Here is a 27353-nt window from a genome sequence, read left to right as displayed (position 1 = left end):
TATGCTATCAGTCCTCCCTCCCCCCCGTGTCGAATCGAATACGACAATTTCTTCGTAAAAACTGCACGTCCAAGAACTCGCCCTTCGTCTCGTGTCCTATTGACGTCGAGACAGCTTCTTCGAACGAAAGAATGTCGACACGAATACTGCTACGAATCGTAGGAATCACCGATCAGGTATAATTGATTAACCGATCAGGATTAATCCCGAAGTGTAGTGCCGCAAATCAAATCTCGCGACATATTATCATCGTTCTCCGAAATCTAATCGAAGATATCTATTAAGCAAGAAAAGCGCGCGACGCCTACGCATTATACATGATACATGATCCAGAGATTAGGAGGCATTCACGAAGCGGGCATTAGACTGGGTGCGACCAAGGAAGCTTCTAATCCAATTAGCTGGTCATTGACGAAGGTTGCTAGGAATCGCGTTACACGCGCTGTATAAAATACGCTTTTTGGGTTTAGGACAAGAAAGACATTTACATGCAGTAAATTCACAGTGTCTCTATGTAGCAACAAAATTGTGTTGCAGAGGCGAGAAACTTTACGTCACGAAGGACAAGAGATCGAGAAATTCGTACTGGAGAAGAATGGCCTGGGGAATGGCGCTGTTGGTCATAGTGATCGCCGTGATCATCGCAATTTTAGCCGCAAGTAAGACGGCTTCTCTCATTCTCTCTTAATTCTATTTTATTTCTGTAAAACATATGCTTTATTCCATAATGCAATAAAAATATTTTAATAAATTAGACTTTTTAAATATAAAATAAAATTCTCTCCGAAATAAAAATTGTGTCTTTATTTCAGCTGGTGTATTCCCAACGCAAAAAGCAGAACCCTTGGAGAATGTAAACGAAAGTAATACTCGTCAACTTAACGAAGTGCAGACGGCTGGAAGTCAAGAATATGTGAAGGATCCACCGTTAAGTCCACCACCTTTAACCTCGACTTTCCCACCGTGGCATACAACTGACGAAACGCTATTCGATATTGTACCGGATGCTTTGGATGGAACTTTACGACTAGATGACTTTGATTGGAATGACGATTTTAGCGATATCAAATCGCGAGTGTACAGACAAGTAAGCGCCGAGATAGAGGAACATCTAGGCAACATTCTTCGACAAACGGGCAGCACGTCTGTAATCAAAGTATACGACATCAATAAGGAAGGTGAAATAAAATTCAGAATAAGTCATCCACCTCGAAATGCTCCTGAAGAAAGTCAGGAATATATCGAGGATGTATTACGAAAAAATGGTAATATGATCGGACAGTATCATTTGAACAGGCTTCACGTAGGAAAACTTATCGATCAATGTGAATACGGTAATCTCGGATGCACCGGAAATTGTAAATATGATTACCCCGCTGGTACATTCACATGTATATGCAATTCAGGAGAAAGGTTGCATCATGATGGAAAAACTTGTGTGGACGATAGCGATTTAAGTAACGTCGAAATGGACGACGTAATGCCACAATCCAGCACGGAACCAGTTAATGATTTTCAGGGTAGAAGTAGAGATCCAGGCGCGGTAGACTTCGAACCTAGACATCCCAATACTTGGGAAAATACGGACTTCAAGACAAATTCAGCGGAAACGGACACATCGACATCGAAACCTAAAACAGAACACGTTCATCCTGAGCAACCTGAGCACGTGTCAATAGAACAGCAGTCCGAATCTACTCCAACGACGAAACACGTTTCCGAGAATGATAATTCTCACTGGAATCATGAACATTCTCATCATTCAATCGAAACCACCACTGAAGCAAAGTCGTCCATTAAACCATTATTTACTGTAGAACCATTTACTACCCCTATTTTTGAACAAGAGCATGCTACTGTTGAACCGGAGCCTTCTTCTGAGCCAGAATCCACTGCTGAACCAGAACCTAATGCTGAGCCAGAACCTAATGCTGAGCCAGAACCTAGTGCTGAGCCAGAACCTAGTGCTGAGCCAGAACCTAGTGCTGAACCAGAACCTAGTGCTGAGCCAGAACCTGGTGCTGAGCCAGAACCTACTATTCCACCAGAAGTAACTACTCAATCAGAGCTCACTGTTAAACCGGAACCTACAGCTATAACGAAATCCGATGCCAAGTCAAACTCTGCTTCTGAACTAGAGCCAACTGCAAAATCAGAAATTGCTCCTGAAATCGAATCTACTGTTGAAGCAGAAGCTATTACTGAAAAAGACCCTAATACAAAATCAATGCCTGTCACAGAATCAGCAACTACTGTCGACGAAACAGACAGTGAGGTAAAGTCAAAAATGGAGACGCACCATCTGACGACAACAGAATCGTATTTAGAGTCAAAAACTGAAATACCTAATCAATCTGAATTCACTGTTAAATCGATGTCTCATGACGATGCGTCTACTGAATCTCCTACACAAACATCACTTTTAGACGATGCTGGTACGACTGATGTGCCTAAATCTCTTATCAATTTAATAAATAAAAGTAACAATTCCAAAAATGACGAAACTTTGACCACAATTGTAAAGTCTAACGAAACTCTAACAGATGATAATTCATCCTTACAAGTGATACCTTTAACATCTACAAATAAATCTGTAAATATTAATGATAATGTGGAAACTAAAATGGAAATAACGACGATACAGCCTACGAACAAGGACGAAATTACTGAAAGTGCAATCACCGATGCCGGTCTTACTACTTTAAATTATAGAGATTTAAAACAGAATGATAGTGTAAATGTTGCATCAGTCAAACCTGAGAATCGTGAGAAATTAGTCGCGGAGCAATTCACACAAAATCCTGGTCTTCAGGAAACTAAAGAAAGTGATTTTACAACAGAAATGAATTTTGATGCAAATTTAAGTAATATTCAGAGTGAAAATTCTACGACCGGTGAACGCGATTTAACAATCGAACAAAAATCGGGCACTAGCTTAGACATTTTTAAACAGCCTATTTCAACTACTGCGGCAACTACTTTGCCGGTCACATCAATAGAAGAAAAAATCGAATTGACTACTAAATCCACAAATGACAGGTATTCATCGACAGGATATTTCCATACAATAGAGATAAATGGCGTAAGTAATAGGAATCCAGAAACATATAATACTAAAGTACGCGAAACAACTACGACGATACCAGAAACTACTCCAACTGACATGCTCACTCAGCCAATACCTGGGTACCGGGAAGAACACGTGCCCGAACCCGCATTACAACCAAATACACCAGATTCGAATGAGAAAAATGTCATCGAACATATGCCGACAACGATCTTTCCTAAAATACCGAAAAACTTTGCCCACAATGTCGAGCCATTGAGGGAACCTATCGTGAAATCGGCGGACGACGAACATATCATGCTGATACCGAAATCCGAGCAGCAACCGATAGAGATACACGCGATAATTCCGCAACTCATTCCGGAACAAGCCACAAACAGAACTCTGAAAGCAGAAAACTCGACGACGGAATTGAAGAACGGGGTCATGGTTAACGAAGACGTAAACGTGAAAAAATCTGCAGAAAATACAACTTCGATCGGTTCATCTACAATGCGTTCTGATGAGGCTATCGCTCATACGAGCAATAATAGACGCCCTGACGAAATTCAAGAACATTCGACAAGTCATCCCCTTCATCCGGCGATATTCCCAGAAAATTCCGTAGATCATTCCGCAGGAAAGTCCGACGATCGACCGGTTGAGGATATGTCACCATTCTTACCGGACGTTCATAAAGAAAAGGAAAGCATGAAGAAAGCGCCACGCTTAGACAAGGACGAGCAAGACGTTCCTAATCCTTTCGAAACTCACATCGATGATGTTATAACACATCGGCCATCAATACGTAATAATGCAGGCAGAATGAACGAAACTGAAACCAAAGATTTATTGAATGACGTTAGTTCACATTCAATAAATGACAAAAGTGCCAGCAAAATTATCAATGATACAGAATATAAAATTTTGAACGTGTTACATCAAAATAGTTCTACGAAATCAGTTGACAATGACGGAACAGAAGACATTACAGATCAGAAAAGCAGCGGTTTCTCCGAAGATAATGACGAAGAGTTGAAAGTGATTCCATTGACGATAAAAGATAAATCAGTAGATTCAATTTCTCAAACTACAATACAACCTATAGATAAGAAAACGAAGCCTCCTGTCGATGTAACTTCTGCCGGAAAGAAAGTAGAAAAAGAAGTTGGAGGTATCGCGATAGAAAGCAGTGTGGCCAGCTCAGAGAAACCAGAAGAAAATGCTGTCGAAGATCACTACAACGACATTACGGATGAAACCTTGTCGAAGGAATACCGACACGATACCGGCATTCCGATTAAAGTCATCGAGTCTTCCAAGAAAGCGGTTTTGAAGAATGTTGACTCTGTAAAAGTTCCTTATAACGATCCGTCGCTAACTACATTCGATGTCGTAAAGAAAAAGAATGCGACGATCGAGAAGATAGCTTCCGATACGACACAAAATCCGATGATTACGAAGACGGAAGACGCTGTGGACAACCAGATGGAAGATGGTAGAATGACTACTCAAGAACCCGTATTGCCTATAGAAATCCAACAGGAAATATCCACGACGATAGGAACCGACAAGGTTGAAATCACTACCGTAATCGATGACGGCAAACATGAGGAGAACAATACGGAAGCGCCGAACGTCAGCCAATCCGACGAGAAAGAAGCTGTTACAGCAGCGCAGATTACAACGACTCCAACCACGCTGGAGACTAAAACCACAGCTCAGATCCCGATCTTGCCCGAGGAGCTGCAAACGACGGAGAGCGACATGTTAACGACAACGTTGAGTGAAGAGATGTCGAGTGAAGACAAGAAAATGAAAGACAAGAAAATTACTGACAAAACAATTTCAACGGACGATGTTGATGACGAGACGAGCAAGAGCGAGGCCGAGAAAGAGAATGCTGTCACCCCGAGCGATTTAATGACGGATACGAATAGCACGTCGGAAAGAAGCATGGCGGCGACAACGATATACGAGAGTAACGTAAGCTTAGGATCTGGCCGGAGAATAGAATATGATGAAAACGGGCGGGAAATTGGGAGTGCGACGGAAAGCGCAAAGATTGAGACTACTCCTATGATGACCACAGAAAAATATATTGCAAGTGGCGTAGAAGGAACCTCGCCTATGCCTAATGATGTCACCACTACGGAAGACGTTAGACCGGTCACGGAAGTGCTAGACGACACGCAACCCATGGTAAATTACAGAATGTTGTTCACCACGATTCCGCCGAGACCGATATCGCTTGACTCGGAGCTGTCTGAAGAGGCGCTCAGGGTGATACCGCTGGAAAAGAGTCCGGAAAGCAAGAAGAAACCGATCGATAAAAAGGGATTCGACAAGTACAAGTACAAAAAGGAGAAAGATCTGAGCCTGGAGGATCAGAATGAAGATAACGTTTTAACGGAAAGGTCCGATTCGACCATTCTTTCCCAAACGGAGCAGCCGATATCTCCAGTCACCCCTGAAAACCGAGACGAAGAACTGAGCGACAGCGTGGTAAGCTCGGACATAGACCCGAATGTACCCAGGTTCACCGTGGCCGACAAAGAAGGCAACATCCTGCCTATATCGAAATGGAAAGCTACGGGGAGCATGGACAGAAGCGAAAATAGAGGCGCGGTCGCAGAGACGAAGCCTAAGAATTATCCCAGCTTCATACCCGTGTCGGAAGAGATAATAGACTCGGTACCAGTCACGGAGCCCTACGTAATCATGCGAAATACTCGTCCCATGATCGTACCGGGCGATACGAAAAAGACAGCTGCGAACGAGACGACGGTCGAAGGTCGTGCCAACGCGAATGAAACGGCTGGGCAAGACGACACCTTTTTCTCTGATCAATTATTCAGCGATTTCGAGGAAACGAAAGGGGATCGCGTTACGGAAGAGCCGATCACGACCGCGCGAACTTCACCGTTGGACGTAAAGGTCGAGAGTACCACCGCTATCGCCAGCAGTCCTTCAGGAACTTCGTCTCCTGGGATCTTCTCGAAATGCACCACAGGCCAATTTCAATGCGTCAATGGAACGTCTAGGAACGGTGCGTATTGCGTACCACAATCCGCCAAATGCGACTCCGAGAACGACTGTTCCGACGGTTCGGATGAGTTGAACTGCGAGGCGGAAGGTTGTCCGGGTAATTTCCGCTGCGCCAACGGACAGTGCCTGAAGAGGCACCTCGTCTGCAACAAGATCGCGGATTGCGACGATGGCAGCGACGAGCACGACTGCGAGAACTGGCGGTGTCAGTCTGACGAGTTCAGGTGTCCGAACGGTAAGTGTCGAGTACAATTAATGTGCGAAACGATACGCGAGTACAACAATGGAGTGATAATGACGAGTAATAAAGTTCGAATGTCTAATCATCCATTAAGACTTTCAAGAGCTTTTTAATTTCGAACGATATCTCACCTCCAGATTTTTATCATGTACGTGAAGTGTGATTCAATGAGTCTTAAGCCTATCGCTAATGAATTGTGAAACTTGACAAATATCAATGATTGAGATATCAAATATGCAATAATTCTTATCAAAATCTAGATGGGATTATGAAAATTCCCGATTGCAGGAAGATGCATTCCGGGATTGTGGCAATGCAATGGTCGGCCCGACTGCGAAGGACATCAGGACGAATACAATTGCGCGGAAAACTGCGGGAACAACGAATTTCTCTGCCCAACGGAGAAGTGGTGCATCCCGCAAGCGTGGCGTTGCAACGGAGTTGCCGATTGCGTTAACGGGGAAGACGAGAAGCTATGCGACTGTGCCGTGGATCAATTTAAGTGTCAAAACGGTGGATGCATCCCCCGGGTCCAAGTCTGCGACGGCACCGAGAATTGCCCGGATTATTCGGACGAATGGGGTTGCCTAATCGCCAATGCTACTGCAGACAGAAATCTCACTGATGCGGAAACGGATGGCAACACGGAGAGCGAATTGACTAATCGCGTGCCATTTTTGAAGATAAGGTATATACACCGAATATATACAATCTCCTAATTTATCTCCCTAATTTCATTATCTTTGTGAGCTCGAAACCGCGGGTCAACAACGTATTTCATTAGAAAGTAGCTGCAAATAATCATAAAAAAATATAATTCTTTTTAACAAACCGAAATTAATTAATGAATATTTATACATAATAATTTCATGTAGATAAAAAGGAAAATCCATGAGAACATAAAAAAAAACAATAAAAATAAATATCCTTAAAATTAGCAATAAGTATTTTATATTACTTTGCATTAATGTTGTATAAAAGAAATGTAAATTTTTATATTCAGACAACACGATAGCGACTATCTAGTCTGCTCGGACGGGTGGAGCGAAGAATTCAGCGATTCCTATTGTCAGGCTTTGGGATTCGCTGGATCCGACGAGACAATCGAGTCGTTCGCGTGGGACAGAAGCCAGAAAGTTCTAAGACTGAAGACAAACCCTAATTATCGCCTGCCGCTAGTCACGAATTTAGAGGACATGGGATTCTGCGTGTCGGACAAGGTGGTGCAAGTGTCGTGCCAGGAGTTCACTTGCGGTCTGCACTATGCCGAGGAGCCGACCGCGAGATCGGCAGATGGGACTCCAGCCAACCATGAGCAATGGTCCAGCGTGGCTCTGTTGAAGGAAACGGAAGGAGGAACTGCTTGTACAGCCAGTATACTCAGTCCTATGCACGCTCTAGCCAGTTATTCCTGTATCTACAGGTAATTTGATATAGAAATGAATGTATGAATTTATTTACGAAAGGGTAAACCATAACTAAGATTCGATTAAAAACGCTTTTATATTTCTTAATCTTATAATTTTGCTCCGATTTATAAAATGGAATATTTCACTTTTGACATAATATACAAGACGTTGTAACGTTAATATATAACATGATTTTTTATACACTTGGTCCTATAGACACAAGGAGAAGAGCGAATGGCAACTTTTTACCGGTGAAAATATGCTGAAAGGGCACACCGTTAAGAATATCGTGCCTTATCCTCAAGTGAAATATAATCAGTTCCTGTACAATAATGACATCGCCCTGATCGAATTAGGAGAGCCATTAATATTTTCCACAAACGTTAGCGCCGTATGTCTTCCCAAACAGCCTATTCAGGTATACTTTCGATTAAATTACTACTCTAATAAGGTTGCGCATAGTTAATTATTGCTTAATAACGCATTTTCTGATCTCGAACGCGATTTTCAGCCGAGGCAGATTTGCGTGACGGCAGGATGGGGATTCCTTATGAACGGGGAAATGAATTTGCAGCAATATCTAAAATTCTTGCCTGTTCCGACGAATAATTCCGATAAATGTAACGCCACGAGTCATTATGCAGGATTTATCACGGAACACGATATTTGCACGGATAAAGGCCCTTGTTACGTAAGTTTAACGCTACAAAAAATATGCAAATACTTATGATGCGCCCGATACATCGAAAATTATTTGAAAATCGTAATATTAATAACAACCAAATTATAAGTACTATATTAATGATAAATAAATCAATTTGTGTTTTTAGAATGACGAAGGGGCGCCACTGATGTGTGCCAGTGAATCACAGGGTACTTCGGAAAGATGGGAAATCCAGGGTTTACTAAGTCATCATAGCAGATGTTCGAGGGGTCATCCAGCAATTTACTCGAGCTTGGAACCAGCGCTCTCATGGTTGCGCGAAACAGTGCCAGCTTTGCGAATGCAAAGCTAAATCATTATTATTATATCAATTTTCTCGAAGTATATAAGAAACCGATACTTCATGATAGACAAGCGAATCGCAATTTTAATAAGCTAGAAAAAAGAGATCGTGATTCTATATATATATAAAAAGAAACTACGACAGAAGAACAAAAATTTAAGACAGACCTCCCTAATTTTCTTTGATCTTAAAAGTCGTACACATTTTCGTATCTTTCCTCTTTTTCTAATTTTAATGTTCCTATTGACAGCACGAAAGGTACTTGAATAATTCTCGAACGTCGCGTCAGCGATAAACTGTCATGAGAAAAGCTTAAGTGCTATTGTAAGACGACAGATCGAAGAGAGAGCACTTAAATTCCGTACGAGAATTTGTTATAAGAATCAAAGATCACAAAATTATATCGACTTATAATTAAGGAAACAATATGTAAATACTGTATAAAGTAATTGTTTATTATGAATAATGTGGTATTAAGAATTTATTAGTGTAACGGGTCTCTTAAAGATGAATTTTTTACATTCCTACATATTCAAAATTCCTACTTATTACTATATTTACACGAAATTTGCTGTCGCCCGAATCGAATTAAAAATAATATTTTTGTGATATTTTAAATATTTCTAGTTCACTTTATGTACACCAATTACAAGGTAATTATTTAATATGAGAGACCGATACATATGCATGTCCCATTAAATATGAATCAACAGTTTGTCTCAGAGATCCTAAATAAGGATTTCTGAAATGAACCGTGGATAGAACTAGATAATAGATAGGATAAATGTATATAATATATGACTATTTTTTAATAAAATGCATTGTTATAGAGATTAAACAGTAAAGTATGTTTACATATATACGTAGTCACTGATGAATGCGTATTTTTATATTTCAAGTAAAACTGGTAAATAAATGTATTTTACACAGGCCTGAGATATTTTCTTTCCCTTACCCTGACCAACTCGCTTCTAAAACAATTTTCTATAATAAATAAGTTAAAAGATAAGCGATTAAAAGTGAATTTGCACTATACGAAATTGAAGCAGAAATTGAAAAATATTAACTTGTATTAAAACACGATATAAATTAACTGATATATTTAAATGGACCGAATAATTATTTCGTTAATCATCTGCTTGCTTTTTCGGCTTAGCTGCTACTTCTGCGGCTGTAACCGCATTATCTAAAATAATTAACGATTCCGATATACTATTTATAACCGCGTTATACTTAGATAGCAGCTCGTGTACGTGAGCGCTCAGCTCTTTGGAATCCTTGTAAGCTTCGAGATACGACAGCGATATCTTGTTGAATGTGTTGTTCAACTCGGGCGAGTCTTTGATACGTTCTGACTCCAACACAGGCGCGAGTTCCTGCACTTTGGTTAACAACTTGTGATTCTCCAGGATCTCTGGTTCCATTGTCAACAACAACTGCGCTTTAGCACTCGCGGGCATATCAATCTCTTCGGAAGTGGGCTCCAAGTAGCCATTTAACTCCGGCAGACGCTTGATAACCGCGTTCGGTTTTTCCCTGCCTGACAATGCCGAGCTGATTAACGAATTGACATCGGCGAGTCGGTCGACAACGGCGTTTGGCGGTGCTGGGTCGTCGACGCTCATCATTTTGCCAAGCCCGTACACTTGCTTCTCCAAATTGGCGATTCTGTCTTCTAGCAATTTGACGGCCGACATTTCACGGGCTAAAATACGAAAACAGACCTTTGCACGGACTGTCATTGAAATACAGCAAGCAGGTGAGTGTCAGAAGAGAGTATATGTCAATTATTCGGAAATCTTCACTATCCTTGAAATTTACCTCTGCTGTTTGTGGAAGTAAAATTCTTCGGTGATCGATTAAATTTGTTTGAAAGAATAAATCGCATTAATTAGATTGTCTACTGACAGTATTTTAACGTACAGCTGTTTTCAGTAAACATTAAAACGGCGGAGGATGCAAAATACTTAATTTGCGGAAATTTTTCCTAAATTACACGGTAAAACGTCAGTATTCGAGACTCACAGATCACCTACTTGTGTCGAGAGAAATCCACGTAAAAAACAATCCCCTCGTTCCCTCGGTTAGAACGGTGAATTTGACAGAAGCGTTTGGAGGTTATATGTAAGCCTGCGCCCCTGCGGCGTTCTCTCGTCACTAGTCGGCCTAGGGAAAGGGCTTTCTGGTGACATTCGCGTTTCCCCGCCCGGCCCGCCCCCTGGCCCTGGGCCCTAGACGATCACCGGGATGGCCTCTCTCCTCTCTGCTCCTCTCTCACATCTACTCTCTCGCGTGCTCCGTGCCGCCACGCCGGCCAATCGCGCTCGAAGCAACCGTTACCAGTTTCCGTTGTATGCGTGTTTGAACGATCTAGTGCACATTTGTCATCTGCGTGCCGTGAACCACGGAACCACTCCCGCGGCGTGTTAACCGTGTTTTCGCGATCCTCGGGTAAGTCGTGCGTGGAAGTCGCGGCGGCCGGGCCGACGGCTGGCCGTCGCTAGGTACCCCGCCCGGACGCGGCGGACTAACCCCGGGCGTGCGGGGCGGTGGCGCGAGGCCGCCCCGGGAGAGCGGCGGTCTCGCGCGGGCCGGAATCGCGGGCGCACGAGGAATAAAGAATGCCGAATATGTCGACCGCGACAGTTTCGTACCCCCCTTCCTCGCCTCTTCCCCCCAAAAAAAGCGAATGGAATGCCGTCCGTCTCAGGATATCCTGGAGTTCGGTCGTCCGGATATCCAGCGGGACGGCGATTCCTGGCGTGCCGCACCGCCTCGGTTATTGCCCACGATCCCGCCCGCCGACTTTATTTATACCGGAGTCGCGGTGCAATCCCGCGGTTTTGTCCTTCCTCCGGTCCCGGTCGCCGGAAGCCGACAATAATCGTGATAGCGAATCTCCCGATCTCGAAACTGATGAACGCGTCGCGTCTAACGCTCGCCGTCTTGTTATTGCGTCCCTCGGCATCGCCAAAATATCGCCAACACTTGAAATTCTAATCTGTTATTCTGTACTTTTCAGTTAAAGCAAACGCAGCAACATGGCTGTAAACGTGTACGCCACAAATATGACATCCGACAATCTAAGTCGTCACGACATGCTCGCGTGGGTAAATGACTGCCTGCAATCCTCGTTCACCAAGATCGAGGAGCTGTGCACCGGTGCGGTCTATTGTCAGTTCATGGACATGCTCTTCCCCGGCAGTGTACCCTTGAAAAGGGTCAAGTTCAAGACTAATCTGGAGCACGAATATATACAGAATTTCAAAATTCTCCAAGGTGGCTTCAAAAAGATGAACGTGGACAAGGTAAGGGCAAGCAGACTATTCTCTTCTCCCTCGCTATCTCTGATCAAATCGCTTTAAAGACAGTAAAATAATGTGGCAAGACACATTTATCCATAAGAATAAAGATGATTTTTAGAGAAATATTAAAAGGTAAGCCGTTGCGTTACGCGTGATATATAAACTGCGACGTTGCTTCAAGATCTAAAGAAAAAAAAATCGACATTGTCCCGCGTGTAATAGCGTAACTTTACGCAAGGCTGGATGAAAAATCGTAATGATACGACCGTGATGGAAATGGTTCAGGTAATACCAGTGGACAAGCTGATAAAAGGGCGCTTTCAAGATAACTTTGAGTTTCTACAGTGGTTCAAAAAGTTTTTCGACGCAAATTACGATGGGCGTGAATATGACGCTTACGACGCGCGCGGCTGCATACCGCTAGGTTCCGGCGTGGACGGGACGCACACTTTGTCGAATCCTCAGTTGGTACCGTTGCCGCCGCAATCGAAACAACCGCAAATCCAACAAAGACAGATACAGCAACGTAACATCGTTCCGCGGCAGCAACAGGGTATATTGTTGCAGATCTCGATTTTACACGGTCGCTTCTTGCATGCTGTTGTATGTTTTTTTTTTAGAGAGATATTTGGATAGAATCATCCTACACGTGTACATGCACATGCACATGCAATTTATATTGCAATAGTATTGTATCTCGATTTGTTTCGATCATCACGTTACTTTTAGTCTATGTGCATAAACGTGTTACAAGCTATTTTTTTTACAATGTTACATGCAAACACACATACTTCACGTTACACGCACTCTTCAATTTTCCACATCATAGAGATATGAACATTTTTAACTCGTCTAAATCGATCTGATCTATGGGAGATGTACTGAAATTTGTTGCATATATTTATATATAAATCTTTGGATATGTATCGTTGAGATAATTTTCCCAAGTATACATAGATTAGGATGTTAAATGTTGCCTCCGCACTTATCCTGATTTACTGTTAGATTTACTGCAGAGCGATAGGAAGAGTTCTAGAGCTGCTTATTTTTAATAGTGTGTCATAAAGTAATGTTATTTTCTAGTGTTAAAACCGGTTAATTTTAATATACAAGTTTATTCAAAATTCGTTTGTATTTAATTTTGTTTTATTTTCTTTTGTTGCACACGTGTTCCACTCCTCCTTTGCAGATTGTGCCAATTGATAGGCTGGTGAAAGGCAGGTTCCAAGACAACTTTGAGTTTTTGCAATGGTTCAAGAAATTCTTTGATGCAAACTACTCGGGAGCGGAGCCGTACGATGCGCTTGCTATGCGAGGAGGGGAGCCTATGGGTAGTGGCGGAAGTAATGCACCTCGTGGTGGTTCTAACATGAAACGTGCTTCTCCACGTGACACAGTAAATTCAGCTAAACCGGCTCCTCGTACTACTGGTACATCATTTAATGACTTTACTTTTTGACATAAAGAAATTTGAGTTTTAACACCATTTAAAAAAAGAGAGTGAGATCTGATATTATAGAGAGAGATATATATATAGCCTTTTTACAAGTACAATTTGAAACTTGTACGTTAACACAGATTTTGTACTAATCAATAATTGACAATGACTTGATTGCTTGATTATCCTTTGATCCGTTATGAAAATTTGGCTGACCTTACTGCAGCAGGCAAGGTAATGATTACAAAGTAAATATCAAGTCGGTAGGGAGATTAAACAGATCAAAAATTTATACTATAACTTTATAATCCGTGACATGGGAACTGAATTTACTTCCCCGTTGCTAAATATTTCAACAGGAGTTTCAATTATGGGTTATTGCATAATATGTCCTCAATAACTTGAAATGAAATTTGCCTTTAGGTGAGGGACAACCATCTACCATGCGTGCAGATAGTACAAACATTTTAGGTGAAATTCAATATCTCTTTTTGTTTTTAACTGTAACTCTCGTCACTTATATTTTGCTTCTCTAGCTCCGTATATATTTTAAATACTGAGGTATATGAAGGAAAGTATAGAGTAAATTATGTGTGTGTTCCTAGTAGTTTCTGTATTCACTGATTACAATGTCTGAGTGGTAACTTCATTAATACTGATTATCGCAGTACATGAGAACATAATTAAGACAGGCAAAATTTCAGTGAACACATAATTATGAGAATGAGATATGTAGTCACAATATATTGTTCCCTCACTCTGATGCAAGTATTATAGCTTCCACTAATTTATGATAATCGTCTGTATCAACATTAGTCTATAATCGCTATCAAAATTTGTCAATACACATTATTCTACAAGTTAATACGTAATATGAGAACCTATCATTTTTTTTATTTCTTAGGAACACTTGCCTTGCGATTTTCTTTTATTACATAATGCAAAGATTTCATTTATATATATAAATATTTCCATAATACATTTCCCCAATTTGTTATGATTGTAAAATACACATGTTGTGCATGATTTTGAACCATATTTCTGCATGCATTGTTTTGCTTGTCGCAAAATAGCTTGTATATTTACATGTTTAGGTAGCTTTGTTAATTTCTACACAAGTTACAAATTATTCTAATTTATATTGCAGAAGTATACATAATTACTTAATGATTTTTCAACATGATATTTTAAAGCATTATATATTTCTTTTATCTAGTAAATAAAGTTCAGCCGCCGTACCGTGCGCCACCCAAAACCACAGTCGGCAACCGTGGCGATAACGGAAAAATTGAGGAACTTAGTGCACAGGTATTATACATACATTTTATTCAAAAGATATTTATGGCAATAAATGTTTTTTTTTTCTATGTATTATCTCTTAATAAAAATTAATGCAATGTTTCAGTTGGTTGAACTGAAAATGTCAGTCGAAGGTCTGGAAAAGGAGAGAGATTTCTACTTCGGAAAATTACGTGACATAGAAGTCATGTGCCAAGATTGCGACAACGGCGGCGATCCACCACCTATTATACAGAAAATTTTAGAAGTCCTTTATGCAACAGAGGTAATTTTTATTTTTATAATAAGTTTGCAATTCTTTCCCTTCGGATAAATGCCTCAAGTAATATCTCTATCTATCTTTTCTTTTCAGGATGGTTTTGCGCCACCCGAAGAATTGGAAGGCGACGGACTTGCGCCCGACGATGAGGAGGAATATTAACCTTTTTTATTTACCGATGTGTAATCGAAATGAACGACAGCAAATTATCCAAGTGCGTTTCAGTTTACCATGCCTGTGAGCCAGTATCACTATCCCTTGCATAATTATTATATAAGCTATTTTACATGAGCAAATTCAACAGTTTTAACGCCGATTGTGCATACGTTTTGTTAATAAAGTTCACCGAAATCATTAAGATTCGCACTATATTAGAATAGATTTAAGTTGAGTAGTGCACTTGAATAACTTGTTCTTTATTGGCCGTTGACGAAAGGAGAGAAATGATGGAAATTAGAAGAAGAAAGTCAACTAGTAATCCATCACAAATTATTACAATTCCTTATAGCGTTAAAATGGTAGAGTTCCGAAGACCAATGGCTCTCGAATTGCCTCGACAATTTATGGATACCGATACCTATCAATGTTATCTACATCCGTACTGTTACGTAGCGAGTTACGTTAACTACACTTTTTTTAAATGCGTGAGTGTTTTGTTTGTAATTGTATTAAGTTTGTATCGATAATGAATCACGAAGCTCCCGTCAACAATTTTGTATTATGAAATCTATTTGGAGTCATCTGAAATATTAATCCTACTGAGAAGCTCGGTCGAAAGCCGCTCAATCTGTTTCCACTCGTTTTCTATGTGCAATATGCCCGATGCACTCATGGTTTCGTGTGAAGTAAGTTTTCATTGTCAGCGAGATATAATTTGGATACATAATGTTAAGATTCAATTCCGCTTTGACATTCTATCATAGAAGCTACTACACAACATATTCGTAGAGACACAAACCAAACATGCATAGCGTCAAGATATTTTGATTTCAATAAATTAGACAGTGTGCGCTTCGTGAAGGCAGATTGCGAGACAAAATGGTACGCTTATACACTCGATTATTGAATTACAAAGATGTGAAAGACTAAAGTTAGACTAAAGTTATATTGAAAGATTCATCTATTAATGTTTATCCCGTACAAATCGATTTTAGAAAATAAATGATTATGTTTGCATCTCCATGACAGTCTCTCGGGATATGATGGCCTTAAAACGCGGTGAATTTGATGTAAAAATACTCAGAATCGCACGAGTAAATGCGAACTGTTTCTTAAATTATATTGTAGGAATACCGTCGATTGCGACACTATGTTTCACTTTCGTAAAAAAAAAAAAAAAGTTTATAAAATTATACGTTCCGAGAGCAGACGAGTGAGAGGGACAACGAGCGAAAGGATTACGGCATGTAGACGTTTTGTAAACGCTTACGTGTTTTTGGCATGTTGTGTGCTTTCAATATTATTAGTTTCGACTGTCGAGATCAACATTGATTGTAGATGCGTCATAATCGAATTAATTTAAGCGAAAAGCGTCAATCATCGTGAAATAATTGTCTAGGATGTAATTTACACTACGTGCTGCGTCTTTAAGTTCCAGCGAAGAAGAAGGATACAGTTTGGCTTGCGCTCTTTTCATTGCTCTGTATGCGCGCATATGTGCTTCAAAATTTAAAATTTTAATGCCGATATAATAAACGTTTAATAAAATCGACTAAAATGCGGATTATTTTTGAATCCTCTTATGTGACGAAATACTTTATGCAAGACTGATAATATCTGAAATTATAATCTTTTAATTTAAATTAAAGTAATTTTTAAATCGACCGCTTTTAATTTAAATTCACGAGAAAAAAAAGATAGAGAGAGACGTCTTGAATAAAGTTAAGTTACAATCGTATAAATCATAGTAGAATTAAATAAAACCGTATAAAAAGCAAAGCTATCTATCAAATAAATTATCCGCTGTAAAAAATTAATTTTGATGAGCACTGACGTAATAAATGACGCAAAATTTTTTCATATATCATTGCAAGATGTATATTAAGAGTGCAAAGTAGATATGTTAATGAAGATAAACGATGCGATTGTAAATCTCGTTAATGTGCGCTTCAAAGATTTATAAATAGTACTTTAAAAATTAAAAAAATATCAGTATAAATATATTTTAAGTAAATAATTGATCAGCCGAAACATTTCTGTGATACTTTTCTGTCAGTAGATTGAGTTTAATTTTTTTAAGCTGCTTGCGACAGATGATGCGTTTCTTCGAAATATTTTGTTAGAAATGTATGTTGCGTGACGCATTTCTATTAACTAGCTCGCATGCGATCTAGCGCGAAGAAATACATCGCCGCGTTTCACAGGCTTGATTCTCTTCTCGGGACCCCAAAAATCGCTGCGGACTCTTATATACATATATGTAAGGCGCCGCTTACACGCTCTCGATCGTTGTTACGTTACTGTCCGTGAAACTTCTGCTTTCTCAGTTCGCGCTCAACATCTCGCAGTCACGAAAGTGTCGGCTCCGTTCGCGCGTGATTGAGTACTCATCCAAGAGTACAGCTAGCGATCGCAAAGGACACGGTTCTAGGACGTTACAGCACGTGATTGCGACGAAGATTACAGTCAGTAGCAGTAGCAGCGATAGTTCTCTATCCAGTCTTTGTATTCGCAACGAGAGGTAATTCAAGTTAAAGTTTAAAGACAGGTAGGCTACAAAAATCATGCTTCGTATACCGAAGAAGCTTTATCAATAACTGGTGGAAAAATTTTCTATTATTCTGCGCTTTAAACAGATTATGATGTTATTCGATGTATTAAGAAAGATTATATCTACCAATTTTTATAAAACTGAAAGAGTCGATTGTTTAATAAGACTTTCTGTGATTTGTAGATAAATAGCTTCGCGATATTAATTGGAAATTTATGTATTGAACAGTGATATGATGCTATTTCAAAGTCTGTCCTTTCTGACCCAAACATTCTAAACACTCGTATTGAATTATCTAGTAGAGTCAACAGTGTGTTAGATTTTGACAAATAATGATGTGTTTCGACACGAATTCCAGCGCTAGTTAATTTATCGACGAAGAAGAGATAAACGATTTGCAGCCACGATTAATTTTTATTTTTACTATTTATGCCGTAGCAATTTCTCTCAGATAATTGTTGCGTTTGCAAGAAAATTCATCACTGTTGTTGGTGATCAAATAACATAATTGCAAATATAATAAGAGAATGCCTTAGAAGGCACTTACAAACAATTCACTACCTGAATAATAATAATTTTTACGTAATTTTTTCCTCTAAAAATACGCAACTTAGTAACGTTAGATACACTTTGAAGAATAATAACCAATTATGCTATTATATGTAATTTATGCAATCGGCGGCTCGATCTGTTCAAAGCGGTTGAAATAATACAGCTGAAAGATTTCACATTCTCCTGGATTACTCGCGCGTGTGTACAGACACCACGCTCACTGTGTGTGTTCAACGGAAAAAAAAATTATTTCTTTTATATTGTGCCGATAGGCGGCACAAGATTTGACGGTCAAGAGGACCTACTACACGAATCAAACAAAAACACGATAAAAGCCGAAAAAGACAAACATCGTGACGACGAGTAACTCCGTTATCGTGGTCACGATGTAAACGAGTGAGTAAGAGGATAGTTAGATTTTTACTAGACATCGCACAGACAATTCTTAATTATCACTCGGCATGTGTAATGTAAACTGTTGCCTAAGATGTTATTTGACCATGGACTTCCGAAGTCAAGGAAAGTACAACCGAATAAAATTTCACGGATACTATGTATAAGATGTCATGTTATTAATCGCGTGTCTCCAATTTGTAAACTTTGCTCTCAGATCATATCTTGGAACATTAAATATTTAAAGCGAATACAAGTTTTAATTGCGTCTGTTAATAATATCGACACTTCGCTAATTTAAAGTTCAAGTTATATTACAACACATCGACTCTGTGATTAAAGTCTAACTATTAATCAATCCGTTAAATTATTACATGCCCATATTAGTCAATATATTAAATTATTATACATATATTCCATTTGTCGGTCCATTTTATGTAATTAATTTCATAGATAGACTATTGGGATTCAGAACAAATTAAAATTATACAATTAAATAAACATTTTGTTTGTTTTAACGTACACGTAACTTCCTAAATGTTTTCACCATTCATTGCGACAAATTATTCTATAATGCCCTATCAATATCGTTTAGTCATTCATTTGACTTGCGAGAGGAAAACTACATTTGTCATTATCGGTTAAATTAAAAAATGTTATATACGAGAAAAATGTTGATAAAGCTTAGTCAGTACCTACATTATTTTTACTTGTATATCATTTGCACTTGTATATCACGCACGCGGCATTTTTCTGGCGAGGATTTTTAAGTTGACGTGCTCAATTTTATAAAATCGAGATAGATTAAATTGCATCAGCATATCTCGTGGACATTTAGCGAAGACCGTCTTCGTCTGTAAGTTTACAACAAATTCTATCCCATCTGTAAATAAATCGGCACGTATACATAAATTTATCCGACGATTAAAATGACATGCTTTAAAATTGCAAGCATTAAAATAACTTGAGTCTCAACTTAATTATTCTTAAGTATATTCTTTTGCGGTGCTTTGTAATACATTTGTAAATTAAAAATCAATTTTGTTTTGATGAAATCATAAGAATTGCTGGAAATATATATCACTATGGTGTAACATATAGGTATATACGAATGTTCCAAGAGAAACTGCGCGGTATAGATTAAAATGCCGCGTGATAAAATCCATAAAACATAACTTCTGAATATTTTTCGGCGATCTAAATTAGTCTGTCAGTGATCGAGTGCATATTATGTTTTAGCGACGAAAATACGCCGTTATTGGAATTTCTTTTGGCGTTCCGCCCTGATAAGCCGAGGTCGTGCCTTCCTGATAATAATATTATCATCGTCGCTTTCTTCATTGTCTATTTTGCATTTCTGAGTCATTAGGACTTAACTTGAGTCATTAAGACTTAATGAGGGAAAATTTTATTCATGTCCTCTGATCGTGGACTATCAGCGGATCATCAGCTTACTGTCTCCGTATAAACATTACTCGGATCCATTGCAGAAATCCCGTGGCACGCGAGCATTCACATTTTACGGAAAATCTTCACATCTGAATCTTATTAAACATTCGCTTATAGTTGATGGAAAACAAACGGTATAGCATCAGAAATGATTGAAACAACGCTATTATCAACAATCTCTGAATAACTATACATTTTCCATAAAAGAAAAATACACTTATAATAAAAAAAAGCGCTGTAGTCGCCTTAGAATTAAATCGATAATTAACGCAAACAAGCCGATTTACGCTGGCTCAAATATCTTTCTAGGTGTTGATTTACTTCCGACATAAACATGGCCATGGCAAGTTCGTCAAAGACAGTAAGCATTCGAAAATTATATTCTGTAGAAATATATCCCGGTGAACGAGCAAATTATATTGTTCACTCGTGTCGTTAGGCAGTCGACGAGACACCGCAAGAGAATTGTATTTGGATTGAACTGAAATTGCTGCAGTCAATCGTGGTGCAAAGCAGATTGGGCCAAACAGCGCTGAGACTTATGGATAATTTCCTGTGGGTTGTAGAGAAATGTGCGGAATGGAGTCTACCTAGGCAGGAAGTCAGAGGAGGTACGAATGGTTTTAACGACGAAAAATAGTTTTCTCGGTGACCGAGCTTGATCGTTATTTCAGACGAGAACCGGAAAGACTCGGGAAAACCGGAACTCGTGAGACCGTTGCCATGGCTCTTGTTCTTGCCGAGTTTAGTGCTGCTGCGGGTGATCAGAGCGACACTGAATATAGGTGGTTACATATTGTGTTACCCTGAAATCACGCCGAGCGGAATGGTACGTTCATCTTTACATAAATTACACATTTAACATTAACATTGTCGTGTTAGTTAAAAAAAAAATAAAGATCGGCGGAAACAAACTTTATATCACGTTGATTTTTCCATTATAAAACACGAGCGGTTTTAGAATTCGTTAAGTGTTTATTTTATTAGCGCGCGCATTCTTCCAACTCGTTCTAATCCTCTTTTATAATCCTCTCATTGTAATTCACTTTTTCGGCAGGTAAAATTCGTGCAGATATGTCGCAGGTATCTAAACAAAGGAATGAACAAAGGAACGAAAGAGAGATACGAGACGAAGGTAAGACGCGCGTTTTGTTTGTCGGTGAAATGTAGCGAATGCAACGACTGTAGAAAGATAATAAAATTAGCACGATAATAGTCTCGATGGTGGGTGTAGGACAAGAGATCGTCAATCAACGAGGCTAAGAAGGCTCTGATCAAGTCCATTCGGCTGACTTTGTCGAGCTTATCCTGCCTGGATGCATCCAAACCTTCTCTGTCACCACCGCCCACCAAAATTCACGTTAGTAGCGTCCTCGATCCCGATCCAGTAAGTAGAACGCATTCGTTATTGATCTTACACTTTATATATTATAAATATAAATCACGTATGTTTAATTGCATTTTTTTATTGTATAATTATCTAAAAATATCGTGATCTATTCTTTCTCCGAGTATTTCGAGTGCTCTCTTGTTGGCATGTATTTTGTGTTTCTAAATGTTTATTCTACAGATTAATATCTTTCGGCGGATTCATCTGTGCGTATCTATTATTAAAAATCTCGAGAGACAAGTATCTAAGATAATCGTAAATGTGAATTTATTCGTTGAAACTCTGTTTTAAGAATTATCTTTGTTATATTGAAACTAATAAAATATTCGATTCAAGGTAACGGCATTAGAAGAAAAATCAGTGACGGAATCGACGGAGTCTACAGCAAAATTAAAAGACTCATCGAGCGAATCGGAGAAAGAGGAGAAGAAGGAGACTCTGAATGAGAAGATCGATCGACTTGCTTTGGAGAATAGCGAGGGCGATGAGGATTTCGATGTGAGTGACCAAGTATCATATGTCATCTGATATTCATTTTCTCATCCTGGACGCTATCATTAAATTCGTAGTCGATTCAAGCGGAGTTTCACGTTTACAATCAATTTGCGGATTCGAAGAAAACTCTGTGACTTGACCCTTCTGCGACAGATAGCCCGCAGCTGCTTCGACGATACGCCGCGCTCGCTTCATTTATATTTTTAGTTCCAATGTTGCACATGTATGTGCTTTTGCACGATAGGGAATATTTATCTGGCCACGTTTTCGCTATCTTTTCAGCCGGCCAAATGCGGCTTTTCGAGCGACACGAGCAGCGACGAGAACAGCGACGACGGCAACGTGTCTCCGACTGAGGTTCACGACGTCCAAGAAGACGCTAAAAAGTTCCTCAAAACCAATATCGAGCGGTTTCTGAATGCCGAGCAGACTTCCGCACCAGCTCCCCAGGAGGAAACCGTCGAGCTGGATTGCGAGAAGGTAAACACCTCGAAAAATGCCCTTTAGGATTGTCTTTATGAAGAATAAGGAATAAAAGAAGTCGACACACGTGGCTGCCTCGCGTTCACTCGAGATTTACGCTCTAAACGAGCAAGCGCATACACAAGCGAAGTAGACGCGCGATACCTTTGCGTTAATAAATTCTTTAATGAATTCTGCCGTACTGTATTTCAGCTATTCCGTCAAACAGAGCGAAACGCTAATAACACAACGCAACGAAAGCAATTAAAAACAGCAAAATTTTATATCCTTGTATATTTATGTATATGAAATATGTCCTACGCGAATTTTTCGCGCGATACGAGAGCGGAACGGAATCGACATCGAGGAACGTTGACGGTACTTTAGGATCGATTCTTTACGCAACACGTAAATGTTCAACGAACTTGTTCAACGTATTTAGAGATCGTCGGCCAAGGAGAGCCGCGATAAGGTAGAAGAACGCCTCGCGATTTCGCAGGGTATCGACACTATCGACTCGCCCGAGTGTTATACGCCCGACAGATCCAGTCAGGAAGGCGATCCGACCTTCTACTCGCCGATCAGCTCGGACAGCGACGCGCCGAAGGAATCCTCGGTCGCCGAACGTAAGTGATTCTCAACGCGTTTTGCATCTCCTGTGGCTGCGATCTCTCGACCTGGCTCTCGAGCTAGATTTTCGCTATATTACACTCCTCCTACACGCGCTTGTGCATTCGCTGCATGTGCATTTGCTTTCGTTTACGTCGCCCTGAATTTCCATTTGCTCGCATTGTTGAAATTGCTTTCTAACTTCTGATCAAGTATATCATTCAATAGCTTTAAGGATATGCGACGAATATATGTGCATTGAATTGTTGCGTCAATGGGTTCGTATTAATATTACTAATGGTCGTTAACATTATTAACGATTAAATCGTGAAACATGTAAACATCTGCAATCTACGAGGCTATTTATATTACACGTGTTATTATATTTACGATATATGCGATATTAATTTGTACATAATATTATTTTAGATATTGTTTTATATACAATATTTTTTTGATATATGCGATTATACGCAATATTGATTTTCGACACACTTAAGAGTTTTCATTGAAAAAAATGATAACTCTTGTTACTAAATTATTTAAATTATTTAAATTATTTTATTCGTTTCCTGGACATAGACGATCGTGAAATATAATAGCAGTAAATCAATCAAAGAAATAACTCAATTCTACGTTTGAGTTAAAGGTACCTATATTTTGAACGTTTTTGGCTCTAGAAAGTAATACTATTTTCCCGCATCATGCAAAATGCTACTGGATCCTACGTCGATTGTGTTTATTTAATCGATCGTTTACTGCAAATTACTTAGAGAAATTTAAATAATTATAAATAAAATGGATATAAAAAATGTAATTACACTTAATTCGAATTTTGTACAAAATATATATCGCTAGCACCAACAAAAACATTGTAATTATAATCAGAGAAAACAAGATCGCTATGAATGCTATGATACACAATAATTGTAATTATATATTTCGATACAAAAATTTTGCCGGTCTTTAGTGCATAATCGTGTACATCTTAATACGACTTTCTAATTTTGTCATTTGTAGTTGTTGCTACTTTTTCATGAATGGAATTGTTCTCCTCTTTACATTGAATTCGTTCGTGTTGATAAACGTATTATTTAAGATATCTCCAGAAGAAAGAATCCTTTAAAATTAAATCTAGCAATCTTGTTATTCAATTAATTAGATCATCGAATTTCGAATTCATCGATTCGATTACGTTTTATTTAGTACGTTTTGGATTCCGCTTGTAACGTAAAAAGGTGCTTCATCATGTTGAAACCGTAAATAAAAATCGATAAACAAAATCTCTTTTTTCATTTTATAATATTCCTATGCAATATTAAATCCATTTGAGATAATCCTATGACATTAGTGATTAGACGTTACATCCTGCTACAGTAATGCTGCGCACATTTTGCGTTCGTGTAATATTTGTAGCTTTGAATATCTATCTTTATGCATGATGGCATCAATGAGTGTTATAGTAAGACTGGGAAGAACTAGTAACCGGAAAACTCGGTGTTGATTACCGGTGACCACCGCAGTGATAAATATTATATCGCATATAATCGTATATTAAATAAATAAAATCAATTACATCCAAATTATCAATTGTTTAGAATGTACCACAAGAAAGAGTTTAAAAACAAACGAGTTTATCAATGGCGAAGCACGTTTCATCTCAGCATCAACGATTTCAGGTACATCAAAACGCACTTGCATACGTCGCGTTGGTTCGTTTTTCGTAGCTATGTCGTCAAACTTATTTAGATCGCATGTGAATCTACTCGTCTCAACAAACCGACATATATATATATATTTTTTTTTTTTTGATAGAATCGAAATCACCCGGAGAAACTAACAATGGTGCAGTGATGCAGAAGCGCAGTACAAATGTGAGTAAATGCCATAAGGGTAAGCGCACGAGTCACGGCAACCGTAAAAAAAAATAATCAATTAACAAAAGCAAAACAAAAAAGAAAGACATAGAATGAGAGGGAGGGGAAGGGAGAGAAGAAACGAAAGCTTCCCTTTGAGACAAAAGATCACTATCGGTGATACAATATCACGCCTGTATCGAACGTCATTGACAGTTACGCAATTGTCGAAGATTAAACATGATTTCGAACGAAAGATATTTGTCCGTCGCAGTCGTCAAGATATAACAAAGATATCAGGATATCAAGACACATATCCGAATAAAAGTCGAGATTGTAAAAGACCTCCGTCGTAGTCGCTTATCAATTATTATTCTGAAAAATTATTTGACGAATTAAAATGTTTACAGATGTTTCGTCAAATTTTTAACACTTGCGTTTCTTTCTGGAAGATTTTGTCCGAACTATGTCCAAAGTATAACTGGTCCAAAGTACGTCGTCCAATATCGCGCATTTTCACTTTAACGCAATCATGCTTCTTTCTATAATAATGAAATTATAATTTGCATAATGTGACAGAGGAAAAATTAATCCGTACGCTATTTCTGAATCGCTCTACATCACTTTTACTCCAAAAGGGCACTTATCATCGGGATATGATTCCAGATGATTAATTGGATTATCGTCGATTCGCAACTTCAAAGTGTGCGTAGTGTGATTATTCCTCATTTAGACAGTCAATCTTTTTCCTGAATCCGGTTCAGCGATAAGCTTTACGATGGAAACTTTGTAGACAAGCCAACAAGCGGATGTAACTGCATCTAAATCACGACGGTACGTTCAAAGTACGCGGGCACTATCGTATTTAGACGAAACATCGTGTCTGTCTCGACAATTACGTAATTGTGATCATAAATTGTATATGTTGTTTCTTCGATACGGTAGTGCAAAATGCAGCGCGTGCGAAAATATGGCTAAAGTTTGCGTGTTATCTCCGGAACGCTGTTGAACTGATTCTTTTTGCATATATACTCACTTATTTATATGTATAATAACATCTGTAGCAACGATTATTATGTCTTATAATATAAGTCATGGGTCGATATATCGGTATCAGCAAAAATTCAATTTTTATCGACGCGCATATTTGTATCTTGCATAATATGCAAACTTTAGATTTTTTCTTTATACTATAACAGAAAGACTATACGTGTTAAGGTAGATGTAGAAAACGCTTCTAAATATATTTTGTTACGCAAAGCAAAATAAGAAAATTCATAGTATACTTTTACACACTAGTTAATGCATTATCATCTAACATTTTAAATTTAGCCTTTAATTTAAGTTATAATTATAAATGTTTTTTTTGCGATATAATATAAGTATTTATCGCCATCGTCCACATTCCTTTTTAGAACGATCGCATTTCTCAATCGATGATGATCACATGTGGAGAAGCAAAATAATTCCTATTACGTACGCTTATTCATTCTCTGATACATTATTTCGTAATTTTGAGTCTGTAATTTTAATTATTTTTATTCTAATCAACAAAATGCAAAATATGCGCGAAGATCAATAGCGATGTAATGTATAATTTTTATATCTGTGTAACCCCCCTCTAATTGATATATTATAATAAATTATGATAATGTCTTCCTTTCTCATAAATGTATAATAATACTTAACAACAAAAATCGTTTTATATTATTATTATTATTAAATGTAGATACTGTTGATCTTACAATAATAAATTATTTAACCGTACGAACACGCTTCTTGTTGATTATTGAACGATTATTTCATTATTATATCAACTAATTATAAGAGTCACAATATTCAACGGCAACTGATGATAAAATACTTTAAATCAATACCGGGCAAAAATGATTGATAGCTCGTTACGACCCCTTATCTTCCGAGACACAAATTTTTGCGTCGCTCGAAATTATATCAATCTTTTACACGCTTATACGGCGCTCGCAATTTCTTTACCCCACCTTTCCATAAAATTATTAGAGATACCGCGAGCGCGTCCATTTTTGCGATGCGCAACAACTCGCCCTTATCGCTTTAACCGCGATAAGCGGAGATTAGACCCATATGTCATAGATGTGCTGGACAGATAAACGGTGTCACGGCGTCCTGGAAATTTAACGAAGAAGTTACACCACACGACAACGGTATCTAACGTTCCGCGCTTGATCATCGTGGACCGCCATTATTATTCTTCCACAAATGTTTTCTATCGTCAAATGTTGCTTAACGCGATTTTTTATTTATTTAACACAAAGATGATGTCTCTCGCGATAATTACAGCAATTAATATTATGTGACGCGAAGATTGGCTTATCTGTGCGAATCGCTGCATAAATACATAAATAC

The 27353-nt window shown here is 38.7% G+C and overlaps 4 protein-coding genes across 12 annotated transcripts in view; 3 read left to right on the top strand and 1 right to left on the bottom strand.

Annotated features, from left to right (window-relative positions):
• LOC139821083 (uncharacterized) overlaps positions 1 to 9682 on the top strand; it is a 39075-nt gene extending 29393 nt beyond the window's left edge. The window contains exons 4-10 of the mRNA XM_071791831.1: positions 538 to 659; positions 813 to 6329; positions 6624 to 7023; positions 7339 to 7758; positions 7961 to 8162; positions 8256 to 8435; positions 8575 to 9682. Coding sequence (XP_071647932.1) covers positions 538 to 659; positions 813 to 6329; positions 6624 to 7023; positions 7339 to 7758; positions 7961 to 8162; positions 8256 to 8435; positions 8575 to 8760 — 7027 coding nt within the window. The 3' untranslated portion in view covers positions 8761 to 9682. The remainder of the gene's footprint in view (positions 1 to 537; positions 660 to 812; positions 6330 to 6623; positions 7024 to 7338; positions 7759 to 7960; positions 8163 to 8255; positions 8436 to 8574) is intronic.
• On the bottom strand, positions 9215 to 10770 carry LOC139821088 (dynactin subunit 3). Its single transcript, XM_071791845.1, has 2 exons — positions 10573 to 10770; positions 9215 to 10456 (listed from the first exon to the last, which is right to left on the bottom strand). The coding sequence occupies exons 1-2, from the start codon at positions 10637 to 10639 to the stop codon at positions 9879 to 9881; spliced, it is 645 nt and encodes a 214-aa protein (XP_071647946.1). The 5' UTR covers positions 10640 to 10770; the 3' UTR covers positions 9215 to 9878.
• Positions 10370 to 16401, top strand: Eb1 (microtubule-associated protein RP/EB family member 1). 4 transcript variants are annotated; one of them, XM_071791841.1, is made up of 7 exons: positions 10370 to 10510; positions 11774 to 12059; positions 13246 to 13486; positions 13918 to 13965; positions 14711 to 14802; positions 14900 to 15058; positions 15146 to 16401. In XM_071791841.1, exons 2-7 carry the CDS (start codon positions 11793 to 11795, stop codon positions 15212 to 15214), a joined length of 876 nt encoding a protein of 291 aa, XP_071647942.1. In that variant the 5' UTR covers positions 10370 to 10510; positions 11774 to 11792; the 3' UTR covers positions 15215 to 16401. The 4 variants fall into 4 exon arrangements, with proteins under 4 accessions (XP_071647942.1, XP_071647941.1, XP_071647945.1 ...); XM_071791840.1 differs by lacking the exon at positions 10370 to 10510 and adding an exon at positions 11049 to 11202; XM_071791844.1 differs by lacking the exons at positions 10370 to 10510; positions 13918 to 13965 and adding an exon at positions 11050 to 11202.
• Positions 16402 to 16907: 506 nt separating this feature from the next.
• Positions 16908 to 26735, top strand: LOC139821084 (uncharacterized). Of its 6 annotated transcripts, XM_071791835.1 has the most exons (12): positions 16908 to 17732; positions 20466 to 20517; positions 20596 to 20767; positions 20831 to 20985; positions 21214 to 21291; positions 21391 to 21543; positions 21883 to 22044; positions 22324 to 22521; positions 22946 to 23129; positions 24711 to 24791; positions 24928 to 24986; positions 26384 to 26735. In XM_071791835.1, the coding sequence occupies exons 2-12, from the start codon at positions 20491 to 20493 to the stop codon at positions 26432 to 26434; spliced, it is 1320 nt and encodes a 439-aa protein (XP_071647936.1). In that variant the 5' UTR covers positions 16908 to 17732; positions 20466 to 20490; the 3' UTR covers positions 26435 to 26735. The 6 variants fall into 6 exon arrangements, with proteins under 6 accessions (XP_071647936.1, XP_071647938.1, XP_071647933.1 ...); XM_071791837.1 differs by lacking the exon at positions 24711 to 24791; XM_071791832.1 differs by having other exon boundaries at positions 24928 to 26735.
• The last annotated feature ends 618 nt before the right edge of the window (positions 26736 to 27353 follow it).

The sequence above is a fragment of the Temnothorax longispinosus genome, chromosome 10, assembly GCF_030848805.1.
Source record: "Temnothorax longispinosus isolate EJ_2023e chromosome 10, Tlon_JGU_v1, whole genome shotgun sequence".
Lineage (NCBI taxonomy): Eukaryota > Metazoa > Arthropoda > Insecta > Hymenoptera > Formicidae > Temnothorax > Temnothorax longispinosus.
Note: the sequence above shows the minus strand (reverse complement) of the source record. Positions and strands in the feature narration are given on the sequence as shown.